The sequence below is a fragment of the Leishmania martiniquensis genome, chromosome 10 (assembly GCF_017916325.1).
Source record: "Leishmania martiniquensis isolate LSCM1 chromosome 10, whole genome shotgun sequence".
In the NCBI taxonomy this organism is placed as follows: domain Eukaryota; phylum Euglenozoa; class Kinetoplastea; order Trypanosomatida; family Trypanosomatidae; genus Leishmania; species Leishmania martiniquensis.
This window is the reverse complement of record NC_090145.1, coordinates 471,055-485,000: the sequence shown is the minus strand read 5'-3', so window position 1 is coordinate 485,000 and position 13,946 is coordinate 471,055. Positions and strand designations below refer to the sequence as shown.

General features: G+C 62.7%; 4 protein-coding genes across 4 annotated transcripts; all 4 read left to right on the top strand.

Annotated features, from left to right (window-relative positions):
• Positions 1-740: 740 nt before the first annotated feature.
• LSCM1_07083 (uncharacterized protein) lies at positions 741-1,112 on the top strand (the record flags this gene model as incomplete). The annotated part of the gene is made up of 1 exon (XM_067324471.1): positions 741-1,112. One exon carries the CDS (start codon positions 741-743, stop codon positions 1,110-1,112), a length of 372 nt encoding a protein of 123 aa, XP_067180675.1.
• A 983-nt stretch (positions 1,113-2,095) lies between these two features.
• Positions 2,096-4,318, top strand: LSCM1_07082 (uncharacterized protein; the record flags this gene model as incomplete). Its single annotated transcript, XM_067324470.1, has 1 exon — positions 2,096-4,318. One exon carries the CDS (start codon positions 2,096-2,098, stop codon positions 4,316-4,318), a length of 2,223 nt encoding a protein of 740 aa, XP_067180674.1.
• Positions 4,319-6,225: 1,907 nt separating this feature from the next.
• Positions 6,226-11,160, top strand: LSCM1_07081 (uncharacterized protein; the record flags this gene model as incomplete). The annotated part of the gene is made up of 1 exon (XM_067324469.1): positions 6,226-11,160. One exon carries the CDS (start codon positions 6,226-6,228, stop codon positions 11,158-11,160), a length of 4,935 nt encoding a protein of 1,644 aa, XP_067180673.1.
• Positions 11,161-12,005: 845 nt separating this feature from the next.
• Positions 12,006-13,562, top strand: LSCM1_07080 (uncharacterized protein; the record flags this gene model as incomplete). The annotated part of the gene is made up of 1 exon (XM_067324468.1): positions 12,006-13,562. One exon carries the CDS (start codon positions 12,006-12,008, stop codon positions 13,560-13,562), a length of 1,557 nt encoding a protein of 518 aa, XP_067180672.1.
• Positions 13,563-13,946: the final 384 nt, after the last annotated feature.

The following is a 13,946-nucleotide window of genomic DNA, read 5'->3' as shown; positions in this document are numbered from 1 at the left end:
CCCCCCCTCCCCCCAGTCGCTCGGTCTCTGTCCTGCAATATTCCCTTTTCTCTTACCCTCCTCCTCATAGATGATAGGCTGAGTGCGTGCATCTGGGGGGAGGGAGGGGGGGCGAGGTGAGAGAGGGGGAGGGGGTGGTCAGCAAACGGAAGGCGTTCATGCAGACGCCCCAAAGCAAATGGAACGCGGAGTGTGGCGTATCTGCGTATGAGGGGATGGGCACATCGAGTGAAACCAAGCCGGAGGATGAATGCGGAGGCTGCCACTGCCTCAAGAGCTCCCGCTCATCGCCCCCTCCCCCCCCACACACACACGCACCCTTCGTCCACCCACCCACCCCGATAGCGAGTGAAGAAGAATCGCTTGACGGCTGTCTGTCTCTCCCCTATTTACTTTTTTTATAGGCTCGTTGTGGCAGACTCTACATGTTGCTATTGGCGCATGTAACAGCCCTCGCCGCGGCCATCCCCTCCCCTCCCCTCCCAACCTCTCCATCCTCCTCAACGACGCTTCGCCTCCCCCGCTTGCCTCGCAACCTGCGAGCCCCAACACCCACACAGCCATCAGTACTCAGCGCTTCACCAACTCCTTTCCTTCACTCTCTCCGCACACACACACACACACTCGCACACAAGCGGTCGTCTCGCACCAACACGTGGCGCATTAGCAACGACAAGCACCTGCACCAACGCAGTGGGGAAAAAAGGGGGTCTGTGGGCGGTAGAGGCGAAGGCGAAGCCATGTCATTTCAGGACGTCGGTGTGGGCTTCGTGCAGCACTACTACAACTTCTTCTCCACCCAGCGCAACCAGCTGGCAGGTATTTACCGTCCCAGTACACTGCTGACGTGGCAGGCAGAGCAGGTGCAGGGCGTGGATGCGATCATGGCGCGCTTTGCGAATCTCGGCTTTGCGGAGGCGGCCTTCAAGCAAGACAACATTGACTGCCAGCCCTCCTTGAGCGGCGGCGTCCTCGTCGTCGTGAACGGCGAGGTGAAGCTGAAGGATGAGCAGCACTCGCTGAAGTTCAACGATGTCTTTCATCTCGCTCTGGAGAGCGGTCAGTGGTACGTGTCAAATCAAATCTTCAGCATCGTCGGCGGCGGTCAGTAAGCGAACAACAGCTGAGTGCGCACACAATACCCCCCCTCCCTCCCTCTTGCGCCCCACCTCGAAGGCGAGCGAGAGAGCTGGTTGTCGAGTCGTTCTTGTCTCACCAGCACAGCTACCAGCGTTGCTGTCACGCCCGCCCACCCCCCGTTCTCTTTCCCATCCTCGCTCTTGCCGCTCGCGTATCCCCTGTTGAGCTCACGCTCGCATGCCAAGAGGGGCGTCTGAATGGCATGCGAGCGTGAGCGTGACGGTGCGTGCGTGCACAGGTGTACGTTGAAAAAAAGGGGGCTGACGGTTGTGTTTGGCGTGGAAGAAAACGAAGCATCGATCGCCATGACGGCAGAGCACAGAGAGAGCAATGCAAATATATATATATATATATGCGCCCAGAGGACACCGCAGCAGCAAGTGTCCGTTACGGTCATCTTCGATGCAGTGATCCTCTGTCTGTCTCTCCCTCTCTGTCTGTCCGTCTGTCTGTCTCCCTTTCTGTCTGTCTATGTCCCCCTAATACAACACCCAAAAGAAGAAAAGATGCTGAGCCACAGAGTAAGCGAGTGAAAGAAGCACGTCAACATCTTCAGCAGCGGCGTGGTGATGCACACAGGCGTCCGCGCGCCACCCCCCCCCACGCTGTTGAGCAGAGTCGCATCCTTTTTCGCGGTCACCGTCCTTTCCCCCTCCGCCTCCGTGTCTTCGCGTGATGAGAAATGGCGCAATGCCGCGGCGTTTTGTTTCTGTGGGGAGGGTAGGGGAGGGGAGGTGCACAAACGACAGCAGAAATGCGCCGCTGCGCCTTTCATGTCTGTCTGCGCTCACTCGCAGCCGTACCGGGGGTCTGCCTCATCCCCTTCCCCCCTCCCCTCCTCTCTCTCCCCCCCACTCCCTCCCCCTCTCCAGTTGATTTCAGGCCTGCTGTTACACGCACACCCACACACACTGGAAAAAAAAAGATCTTCACTGAGTCCGAACGACCACACCACATGGATCGCCTGTACCACACCACCGTCGAGCCGGTACTTCTGCAAGAGCGCCAGCAAGGTAGCGGCGGGGCGGCTGCGGCGGCGGAAGATCTTGCGAGCACGCTTCACCGCGTGCCCAAGCTCGATCTTCATTGCCACCTTAACGGCAGTGTATCGATGCCGCTGCTGGCGCATCTAGAGCGGCTTCTCGTCCATGACGGTGTCCCGGTGAGCGGGTTGGATGAAGGCGACGGTGGCGAAAAGGCTGGCGACGCCGCGGCGGCCCACATCCTCTTCTTCAACTCTCTCGAGAAGCGGAAGCAGAACGTGCTTGCGGCGTCTCTGGCGAACACGACCGATGGCGCGGCGGCCGCAACACCAACGGAACGGATGCACCACTGCTTCGCCGTTTTCGATGCCATCTACAAGGTCATGACAAACCTCCCGTTCACCCGACTGGCCGTGCAGGATGTGCTCTTCACCAGTGCCGAGGAGAACATCTTCTTGGTGGAGCTGCGGACGTCGATGCGGGATGGGCTGCGGCGCACCTTCCGGCGCGGCGCGGCCGACGAGGAGGTCACAAAACAGATGTATGTGGATGCTGTGATCGAGACCGTCGAGCAGATCCTGGCTGGTGGCGTGGTCGACTTCAAGACAGGCGAGCTGCTGTCCGCAGACGCATCGGCGCAAGTGCTGGCGTGGGGCGCAGCAGCCTTTGAGACGCAGGAATGTACAGCGCTAGCAGAGGCCGGTGAGCAGGCCACGGCGGCGCAGTGGTGGCAGCTGTACGAGCGCATCTACGGAGGCCTCTTGCAGCCACCGTCGGAGGCGCCAGGCGTCCGAGAGCGCCGCCTATACTTCATCCATCACATACACCGCAACTTATCGGAGCGCATGCACGTGCGTCTGCTCCTTTCTGTCAACCGCGGCGCCGCAGCGGCGGCCGCCTGGGAAGCCGCGCAGCTCACCGTGCAGACACAGAAGCGGCAAGTCGCAGAGTTCCACTCGTGGTGTGCAGCCCACATGCGAGGCCGGAACGGCGAGGAAGCGGGGCGCAACGCGACCGGTCGCCATTCATCACCTGCGGGCTCGCCAGCGGAGGCGTCCTCCTCCTCCTCCATGCTCGAGCGACAGCTGCGCCAAAAGTGCTGGGTAACTGGCATGGACCTCAGCGGCAACTGCTACAAGGGCCTGTACGCGGAACTGGAACCGGCTTTGGCAGCTGCGCGCAAGGGCGAGGCAGCGATGCCGGACAGCAGTGGTAGCCGCACTGGCTGTAGTGGTGCACACACCACCTGCTCCATCACCATTCACGCAGGGGAGAAGGAGGACCCGCAGGAGCTGCACCAAATGGTGCTGTTCGCCCCAGAGAGGTGGGGGCACCTCGTCTTCACGGACACCGCGAATCTGTCGGCCATTCTGGCGGCGCATCAAGGGATCGAGCTGTGCCTCACAAGCAATCTGCTGACGGGGGGCCACTCTCACGTGGTAGACCACCACCTTGGCGACCTCCTCCAGCTCTGGGAAGCTCTGCCAGAGAGCCGTCAGCGCTGTGTTGGTGGTGGTGGTGGTGCAGAGGGCGGTAGCTCGTTTCCTTGCTACACGGCGACAGAGGCGGTCCGCCTTGCACATCGCCAAGCACGCGCGATGCGCCGCTGCGGTGACCTCACTGCCGTGGCCGAGCCAACCGCAACAGCGGATGTTGGCAGCGGCGATGCAGCAAATACGTATGTGTTGCCCAACATATCCTTCCACACGGATGACCGAGGCACCTTCGGTACAACACTATCCAAGGAGCTGCACTTGGCTTCCCAGCACCCTGCCATTGGGCAACTGTGCGAACGGCTGACGGCGGCCGCGAACGGCGTGACGAACGGCGATGCAGGGGCGGAAACGCCGTTCAGGGCGGCCTTCGCACAGTTCTTTTGGATGCTTGAGCGCCTGACCGTGGCGCAGGTATTCGACCTGCCGCTGCCGGTGCAGCTGATCGCAGCCGCCTTCTGCGACACCTACTCATGTGTCTCCCAGGCGGGAGCCACTTATAACGAATCGCTGCTCGGCGTGCTACAAGGTTCGGAGGCGTTCGACTGGCGAGACTGGACGTCTTTCGTGCGCCTCTGCAACAGCGTTGCCGCCTCCCCTCTAGAGGAAAAGGCAGCGCCGACGGCGATACCGCTGCCATCGCAGCTCAGCCGATGGGAGTGGACGTGGCTCACCAAGTGCTTTGACCGCTATTACGATTAGTGTCATGGCTCAGGCGACGATCACCCTGCACCCGTGTTCTCCATTGAAGGAGGGCAGGCGCACGCGCTCAGTGGCCTTGTCGCCCTCGCATGGCACCTTCGGCAGCATTTTGGTGCTCCGAAGGAATGTGGAAAAGGCGGCACGCCGTGGCGCTTCAGCGGGTCTGGTGGGAGGGATAGCTGAGGAAGAGGGGGAGTGACGTGTGCGGGCGAGTGTGCACCTATGTACTCGTATTTCCCCCCCGCCTCCCTCCATGAATCCCTCCGTGAGCCGCGCAGCGTCGGCACACGCAGCATTAGAAGCGAGGCAAGCATATCATGCGAGACACAGGGCGGTTGTTGCCAAAGAAACAATGAGCGGCGTTCCTCCCCCTCCTCGCCCCCGCTAAGCACGAGAGTCTTGGCCTGGGTCTGGGTGGGTGGATGTGCGTGCGCGCCACGCGCATCACTTGCCTCCTCTGTCTCTGAAGGGCACCGCCACCGCCACACCGAATTCGTGCACACCTCCGCGTCCCCACCCCCTCCCCTCCATCTTCTTCATGCCACCCTCTCTGTCATCCTTCTCTGCGCACCCCCTCTCAGTCACGTGCAAGAGATGTATGGGTATGTTGCACGCATGGAGAAAGGGGGCAGGTCGCAGGCGGCGAGGGGGGTGCGTGCACTCGAGGGAGATGGGAGGAGAGGCGGCGTCGCGGAAGGACTGTCAAGACGCCCACAGGGAGGGGGGAGGGCGGGCGCACCTTTCAAAGGGGTGCGGTGGGCGTGAGTCTCTCTGCTGTGTTGGCTGCTGTCAGTGATGCCGCATGCACGGAGCGTCTGCTATCTCCGCCCAACTGCTGAGGCGCACAAGGAGCTCCGCCAGCACTTTTCTTCTGCTCGCTCAGCCATCGCTTGCCACCACAGGCGTGTACGGGAAACACTTCCGAGTGCCTGCGCAAGGCAGGGGCGGCCGCGGTGGCGGCGAGAGGGGTGGGGTCTAAGGGGGGAGGCGATGCATTCCTCATCACGCATCGGGGTGCGTGTGTGCATGCGCCTTTACGAGCGAGGGTTACACGTAGGCATTCGCACATCAGCTCCGCTACGCACACACCGCGGCCTCTCAGCTCCTCTGTCCTGCTCCGTGTTACCTCACTATCACCATCACCACCGCCGCAAGGCCCTTTCATAGGGCATGCCTCCTGATACCTTTCGTTCTTGTAAAGCGCACTTGCCACGTCATCGCCCACCAATCACAGAAACCGGTCCGTCGTCGTGTGTGTGTGTATGACTGCAGGCATCACCTCTACCCTATTCATCTCTGCCGTCTCTCTCTCTCATCGCCACTAATGACTACAGCCGGCACCAACGGCAGCACAAACAAAGCTGCAGACGTACGCACACATACAGAAGCACGTGCGTACAGAACAGCGTCGGTCGAGAGAGCAAGGAGAAGGTAAGGGGCTCATTACGTACGCCTCTGCTTCCTGCTCTCACTCACTCATCATCACCTGAAACACACGGCTCAAACAGCAACACTTCCATTGGCTGCGTCTGTCCCTTTTCGTTTCCTCCATCTCCCTGCTGGGTATATGCGAGTGTGTATTTGTGTGTGTGCGCGCGTGTGTGATCACACAGCTTCACATTTACGTACACACACACACACTCGCACATATATTACTCGTACGTCGCCAGCTCGCTCTCGCTTCCCTCCCCCACTCTGGCGGCAACCGTTTTTTTGTTCTCTCTCTCTCTTCTGGCGCACCCACACTTCGACTCTGCTTCCAGGCGATTGGTAGTGTGAGAGGGGGGAGGCGGTGGTGGGGTGTGTGTGTGTGACCGCACTGCTATGCCCATCGCCTGACCGGCTCGCTCGCCTCCTTTGCCCCTCCTCCGCTTCTCTTGAGCCTCCGCTTGTCGCCCCAGGCCGGCATGCCTCCGAAAAAACGGAAAGCCGTGAGTCAAAGGGCAACGCCGTCCCTTGAGAGGCGCGCCGCCTTGCCAGTCGCGCAAGCGGCCTCGAGGGCTGCGACACGGAAGGCAGCACCAGCCGCCACCACCAAAGCAAACCTTCGAGCACAAAGACCGACCAGCAGCAGCAATGCAACGGCTCGCACCGCCTCATCACGAAAATCGGCTAAGACCTCAGCAAGCCGCCCAACAGCTGAGAAGGCCGCTACCTCTCGCGTCAGAGGGCGCGAGTCGTCACCGCCACCGCCACCGCCTATTGCCACTACAGCAGCGTTCGAGGCAGCGCCGGCACTCATCACGAGGCCGCATCGTAGGTGCGCCAACGTGAAGCAGCCGCCTCGGGCAGACGAGGCCAATGACAGCGGCATCAGCAGCAGTGAAACGGAGAAAAAGGCGAGACAGGCTGACAGAAAGGATGCCCATGATGATGCAGAGGCGCGGCACACGGTCGCGATGGCCATCGACGGCGACGAAGCCATTCTTTTCCGCAGCGGCGTGGCATTCGCGGGCTCGACGGACGCCACAAGCAGTGACGACGGCGCCTGTCAACGCCACCGCGACGCTCCGCCAGCGTTGCCTCGCCCCTCGATAGTGGTGTCGAGTGCCGCAGCCGTGGAGCACGATTTCGCCGCCTCCCCAGAGGCCTCGGCAACTGATCCTCTCTGCCTCTTTGGTCGCGGAAGTGGCAATGCTGAGGGCGGCGGCGGCAGCAGCAGCAGCGCTACACTAGATCTTCGCCGGTGCTCGACCCCGCCACCGCTGTCGCAGCCGGCCGGGCACGGCACACAGGTGCGGACCCCTGAGGGGAGCAGCAAGGGTGGCAGTAGTGTAAGCCGTCAAAGTACTGAGAGCAGCCCAGAGGCTCTCACGGCGAACAGCGAGAGCAAACCCAGCGGCCACCGGTGGAAGCGGCAGTTGTTCGCCGCTGCCACCCCTGCTACGCAGCTTCTGCGCGAGGGAGACGAGGGGGAGGAGAAGCGGTTGAAGGATGGCGTCGATAGCCACGGTGGCACCTCCCCGACACACGCAGCGGTGACTGTCAGGCAGCTGTTCACTCAACCCGCGCGCTCCATCTCACTCACGCCCACGTCCGCAGGTGATTCGCCGAACGGTACCCTCGCCATGAGCTGCGGCAACGAGGAGGACGGCCTTGGGGAAGCCAATGCTCAGTGGCTGCACCGACGACAAGACCAGTTTCATCAACACCCGCCACACCCCCCCGGCGTCAGCAGCATCGCCACTGGCAGTGACAGCGAGAGCCAATGGAGTGGGGGGTGGTGCGCCGAGGAGCCGCGGCTGCCGCCAGGCTCTGCTACGGCCGCCACGCCGCCTCCGTTGTCCTCACTTGTGTCGTGTGTCAGCAGCGCCGGCGGTGTGCAGCTCCTCCATCAACATCACCTCCACAACAGCGGCAGAAGCACAGACGAGCTCGACCGCAGCACATCAATGCGGCCGCTACCAACGCAATCGTCGGCCGGTAATGATGACGGCGCTCTGCCGTCACTGCAGGCCAGGGTCGCAGCGTCTGCCGCCCAGTCTTTCCCTCCTCCAGCGGGACACCTGCGGATGGGTGGCAGCACGAGCCGCCAGCGCTCTCCCACCTCCTCTTCGTACACGTGGCTGAAGCGGGTGGCGGGTGGGGGTGAGGTGGAGCTGTGCCATCCTCCCACACCTCCATCCTCCGCGGCCCCCTTGCCCTTTCCTACTCACCCGCCCGTGCAGCAGCAGCAGCAGTGGTCGTCTTACGCCCACCCTCGCCTGAACTTCACCTCCCCGTCGTCCTCGCAGCTCTCACAGCTCGCAGATATGGAAGTGCCGACGGAGGTGAACACCAACGCAGAGGGCGGTCATGCCCCAACAGCGACGACCCCAGGGCGGCTGCGGCTGCGAGAGCCGCCTGTGTGGCGCACCCCGCAGATTGCACAGCTGCCCAAATCGCTGAGCGTCTCCCCTGCGTCCCTGCGCGGTGAAGACCGCGGTGGCGCCGTGAAAGCTGATGCCGCCTTGCCTCCAACCCCATCACTGCCGCGGGCGCAGCTCGGTGCCCCATCTGCGTCTTCCGACCTCAGCTCCACTGCAGCTGCAACGCAGACTCTCACGCAGGCCTCGGCGAACGCGGTGGGCGGCTCGCAAGCCCCACTGCACGTTGTGCCGAGTGGGCCGAGTGCTGCACCGGCTGCCGGGCGGCCGTCGACGCAACTCGTGACGAAAGCAGCGGCAACGCGGCCCAGAGCCTCCCCAGGCACCATGTGGATCTGCTTGGACGACGACGACGATGACGACGGTGATGGCAGCCAAGGCGAGGGCGGTACGGAGAAGGGCGAGACCTCGACCCCACCCCACAACGGCGCGGGCGCCCCCCTCGTCTCCGTGAAAAGGGAAATCGGCGCGGAGGCGGACGGAGAGCACATGGACGCCGTGTTTGCGCTGCCTGGGCATACAGCGGCTGCCGGCGCGTCGCCCTCGCCATCGAGGTTGCCAGCTGAGGAAGGGATGGCAGCGGGGGTAGAAGAGGCAGAGACGCATGGAAAGCTGAGAAGCCGACGCTCGAGTTCAAGCAAGGCAGACAGCGGCGGCGGCGGCGGCTCGTGGGTCGACCATTTAAGCTTCCCCGTCTCATCGCCAGAGCAGGCTCGCCGCCGGTCACTAGCGGAGAAGAGCCACCCCATCGCTGAAATTTTGTCCCCCACCTTCCGCCCTCGTCGGCGTCCATCAGATCCGTGTGCCGACCTCGCACTCTCGCTGGGCTCTGGCAACGCCACCGACCAACGGCCGTCCGGTCAGTCAGCGCCCCACTGCTACATTAACCTGGACGACGACACAGAGGAAAGCGGCGAAGATGTCGATGACGCACCACCGCGCCAGCGCGCACGAGGCGCGCCAGCGCACGACTTGGCGGCGTACTCTGCGCGAGCAGTGTCGACGGGCGCGATTGCAGGTGCTGGCTCTCCGCTCTCGCTGCCGTTGATAATCGATGACGACGACGACGACGACACGGAGTGGGAAAGCGAAACTTGCGTGAGGAGGTCCGGTGATGGGGTGGGGAGCTATGGCTTACCGCCGAAGCTGCCAAAAGCTGAGCGCGGCACCCGTGTGGTTGGCAGGAGCCAAGTCGCCGCCGGCGAGGCGGCAGATGACGCCGAGCTGCCCAGAAGCCCGCAAAGGCCGCACGTGAAGGACTTCATATTCCCAAACCGGCTGGATCCAGAGCTGCGCCCGTCCAGCCCCCTCTACCGGAGCATTCATGCATATCAGCAGCAGCAGCAGCACCAGCAGCTGACGCAGGAAAACGAGGAAGAGGGGCACACCGCACGGCACGTTGCCGCTGCCTCGCTGCCGAAGGAGGGTGTCAGCGCAGAATGTCACCATTCACCACAGCGTGCCGCAAATATTTTCCCGGCTAGCGGCACGAAGAACGTCTCCAACGACTCCGTCGCAGCGGCCGGCCACGCAGGGCGCAAGCGCGGTCGTGCGAAGGACACCAAGGCTGGGGCAGCAGTATTGACCCCGGTGCTCCCGGACTGGGGACGGCCAGCCGACACGCTCTTGCGCGACTTCTTCCCGACGAAGTTCACCAAAAAGGGCTTCATGGAGGCAGCGAAGACGGTGATGTCGCCGATGCACTTCCTCGACGCCGGCAGTTTTTGGGCTGCCTTCACCTCGGCCGAGTTTGTTGGGGAGGGGAGCTTCGGGCTGGTGTGGCGCTGCACCACTGTGGACGGCGACTTGGTGGCGGTGAAGTCTTGCCCGATTGTCCTGCGCAGCAAGTCGTGCATTGAAGATTCCTTCGCCACAATCCGAGAGATCGCGACGCTGCGCTTCCTGAACGAGATGCAGGTGCCGTATATTCTGCCCCTGCACAGCGCCTTTTTGGTGCAAGGGCAGGAGGCGCTGCCGCCGATGGCCCAGGAGGCGCTGGAGTGGCGCCGGCAGCTACGCAAGAGAGCCGAAGACGCAGCACTCGAGAAGGAGGTGAAGCTGCTCACACGTGGCGCGCAACGCCGCGCCTCGGACACGTTGGCAGAGGAGGATGCCGCGGACGCGCCGCTGACGTTGGAGCAGCAAATCGCAGTGCAGATGGAGTTGCTTTCCGTTGCGGAGGGGCCAGAGGAACGGGCCACGCGAGCACGGCTGCAGGCGGTTCGTCTCCCGCGCTTCCTCTCCATCACCTATGACGACTTGGCCCAGAGCGACGCAACGGTGTTTCTCGTGACGGAGCTGTGCGACGGCGACGTGGAAGGCATCTCCCGCAGCGACGGCATCGCGAAGGGCATGGTGTACTGCGTGAGCTCGGCGCTCGCAGCGATGCACGAGCTGGGCCTTCTCCACCTCGACCTCAAGCCCAGCAACATTCTCTTCGCCTACGAGCACGGGCCTTCGCAGCAGCGGCTGCAGCCGCATCAGGCGCTCGGCGCGCCGAGCGCCACGGCGGATGCTGTCAAGTTTTATCTGTCGGACTTTGGCAACTGCCGCCTCGTCGGCCCAAAGCCGATGGATGAGGTGCAGGCTGCCTATGGCACCTTCGAGTACATGGACCTGCGCGCGCTGCGCGACGCCGTGTGCGGACGCCCCACCGACGCCTTCAGCCTCGGTGCCACGCTGTACGAGCTGCTCTACGGCAAGCGGCTGTACCCTAAGTGTCTAAACCCGCGCTGCGGCCGCAGCGGCCAGGAGGAACACTCGCGCGAGTGCTTTGTGGAGGCGGCAAGTCGACCTCTTGTCTTGCCAGCAGGCGAGCCGCTGGCCGCGGCCAGCGGTCCGTCCCTGCCTCCTCTGCAGTACCTCACACTGGCTCTGCTGCGGCAGCCCTGGGCAGAGCGCATGACAGCCGAAGAGTGTCGCCGATACATTGTGCGAACGTTCCACATCACCCAAACCGCAGACCTGAGTTCCTGAAGCCTTTGCCCTCGCGGTTCAAGGCAACTCCATTGACCTGATGGCCGCCCCCTGGGCACGCACCAGCCCACACCCACGCCCCTTCCTCCATTCTCTTCTCCCCCACCCCACCCCCGCACTCCTGCATGAAGGCTTCAGTGATGCTCACGTGGATGCTTGCGCCCCTGCGCGTGTCTGTGTGTGTGTATGTCTGTCATGCATTCAAAAAGGCGTCGCTGCTTCTTTGTGGGTCGGTGGGTGTATGCGAGGGGGAGGGGGGCGCGCGCTGCCCTCCCCCTCCCCCTCTTCATGTCACCTCTCTTCGAGCGGTGCGAAGGCGAACGCTGGCATCACTCGCAGCGCGGCGGGAGAGAGAGGATGGGTATGCGCGGAGGTGAGCCGAGGAGATCGTAGTGATGCAGCGGCGGTCACGGCGGCACCAGCCTGCCCTTCCCCCTCCCCCCAGCCTGATTACCCTGTGCACGAGTTCGTGTGACGCAGTTCTGCGTCGCCCCTGAGGGGCAGGAGCGAGGTACGACAGCCTTCCTCCCCACCACCACCCCGCGCCCTCCTGCTACTGCTGGTACACTACGACGCCCATACAGTGTGCACATGGGCGGTCACAGATGTACGGTGCGTTCGTCGGAGCCGTGTTGCAGCTCCTCATCTCATTCCCGCCCGCTCTTTGTGTGTGTGTGTGTGTTGGCGTGTGTATCTCCACCACTCTCTTCTCTGTATGTCCTCTTCTTCCCACTGCAATGTGGCCTCGCTGTTGTCATTGGACGAAACGGTGCACGTCAGGTGCGCATCTTTCCAAGGCATATCCGCGCACGGCGTCACCACCCTCTTCTCCCATCATCCATCAAATGTTTTTTGCACAGCATCGCGTGTGCACGGCTGCAGCGGCGCCGATAGGGAAACTCACGTGTCACCGACGCCGCGTGCACACCACAGCGGGCCTTCGAGATGCAACGAAGGGCTCATCATCTTGGACAGGATCGACACACCAAAGTGCGCTCGCGTCAGCAGCAGCCGTGGCTGCATCGGATGCTGTTGGCGGCAGTGGCGGCGGCGCGAATGACAGTGATGGCAGTCGCGGTTGTGCACCGCCGCTTCACAACCCCTTAGCTGCCCGTCGACACGTCACGAGCGGCTACACGCCTGGCATCTCCCCGCACACCTCCTCCCTGGCGAGTCACACGCCACCTTTGCGTGCCGCGATGACCACGCCCGGGGCCTCGCCAGGAGGCGTGGAGTACAGCAAGAAGCGGCAAGACGACGCGGAGAGCTCTGAGCTGCGCCGTCGCACGGTGAAGCGGGCCACGGACACGGAGCGCGCTGGGCAGGAACCGCTGGAGCGGCAGGAGAGCCTCAGCGAGAGTGACAAGTGGTGGCCGCCGGAGAACCAAAACTGGTCTGGCCGCATGTTCAGCTCCCCCTTCGACAAGAACAAGAAGAAACTGGACGGCATGTTTGTGCCGGAGCTGAAGGAGGTGTTCAGCCCGGAGAAGCCATTGGAGCTGAGCTACGAGGGTGACAGCTTCTTCATCAACTCTGAATTTCACATGGCAGATGAGACGTTCGAGGAGACACGGCGCTTTGTGCCGCCACCGAGCTTCGACCCGGCCGTCGACGAGATCGACGACGACGGATTCACTGACAGCAAGGTGATGTTTGACATCCAAAGGGCCTTGGAGGAGGACAGAAAGCGGCTGGAGGCGTTCGGCAACCCCATGACGGTGGAGGACCAGGTGGACCACCTCCTCGCGCCTCAGCGCGACGGGCAGGAAAACATGCAGCAGCGGCAAGAATTCAACGGTTTTGTGCACTGGGGTCTGCTGCACGGCGCACATATGGTGCTCGAGGAGAACCGCGAAACGAAGCGCGCGCATGAGTTTGTGAACCGCTACATGCGCGACATCGACCTCTTCGAGAAGTGGCTGGAGCATCCAAAGGTGCGGGCGCACATCCAGAAGAAGTTCGGCATGGATATGTCCGCAAAGTTCGACAAGCTGATGGCGTTGACGATGGCCATGTACACGCGGTCGAAGATACAGGTGTACGAAGACGACCCAGCAGGGGCCCTCAAGTCCCTGACGGCCTGCATGAGCTTCATCACGGAGGGGGCCGACCTGAAGAAGGAGCGCCATCGCAAGGCCCTGGGCGCGGTGCTTGTGGCCCGCGGCATGATCTACTGCCGACTGAAGTCGTTTCAACGTGCCGAGGACGACCTAACGCGTGCGCTGGCCTTCGTCAAATCGAACCGCTCCGCCACGCTGTACCAGCTGCGCGCTGAGGCGAGAGAGGCGCTGGGCCGCATCGATGAGGCCCGCGCCGACGAGGAGCGCGCCGCGCAAATATGGGAAGAGGCTGAGGTCATCGCGCCTGGAATGGACGGGGCGCCGCGCAAGTTTGTCACATAGTGTGCCCTCCTCCCCACCACCACCACCCTGTCACGCGCCTGCTGACCCCCCTTCCTCGTCACGTGGCGGAGCTGACAGTGGCGCCACGGAGTTGGGGACTTCACGTATGTTGAATCAGACGTGGGGGGAGGGTAGATGCGCTCTCTCTTGTCCGTTGGTGCTTGTGAACTGTGGACGAGGTTGTGGAAGTAGTCGCCATGGGCTCTTCTTCGTACGTATATACATCTATGGCAGCGACGCAAAGACGCGCGTAAAGAGGGAGATGGAGGGAGGGAGGCAGCATGCGTAACAGCAGCAGCTGTACTTTGGTTGGTGTGTTGGTGAGGTGCAGCCGCCCTAACATTATCGCCACCACCGCTCTTCTCCCTCTTTTTGTTTCCGCAT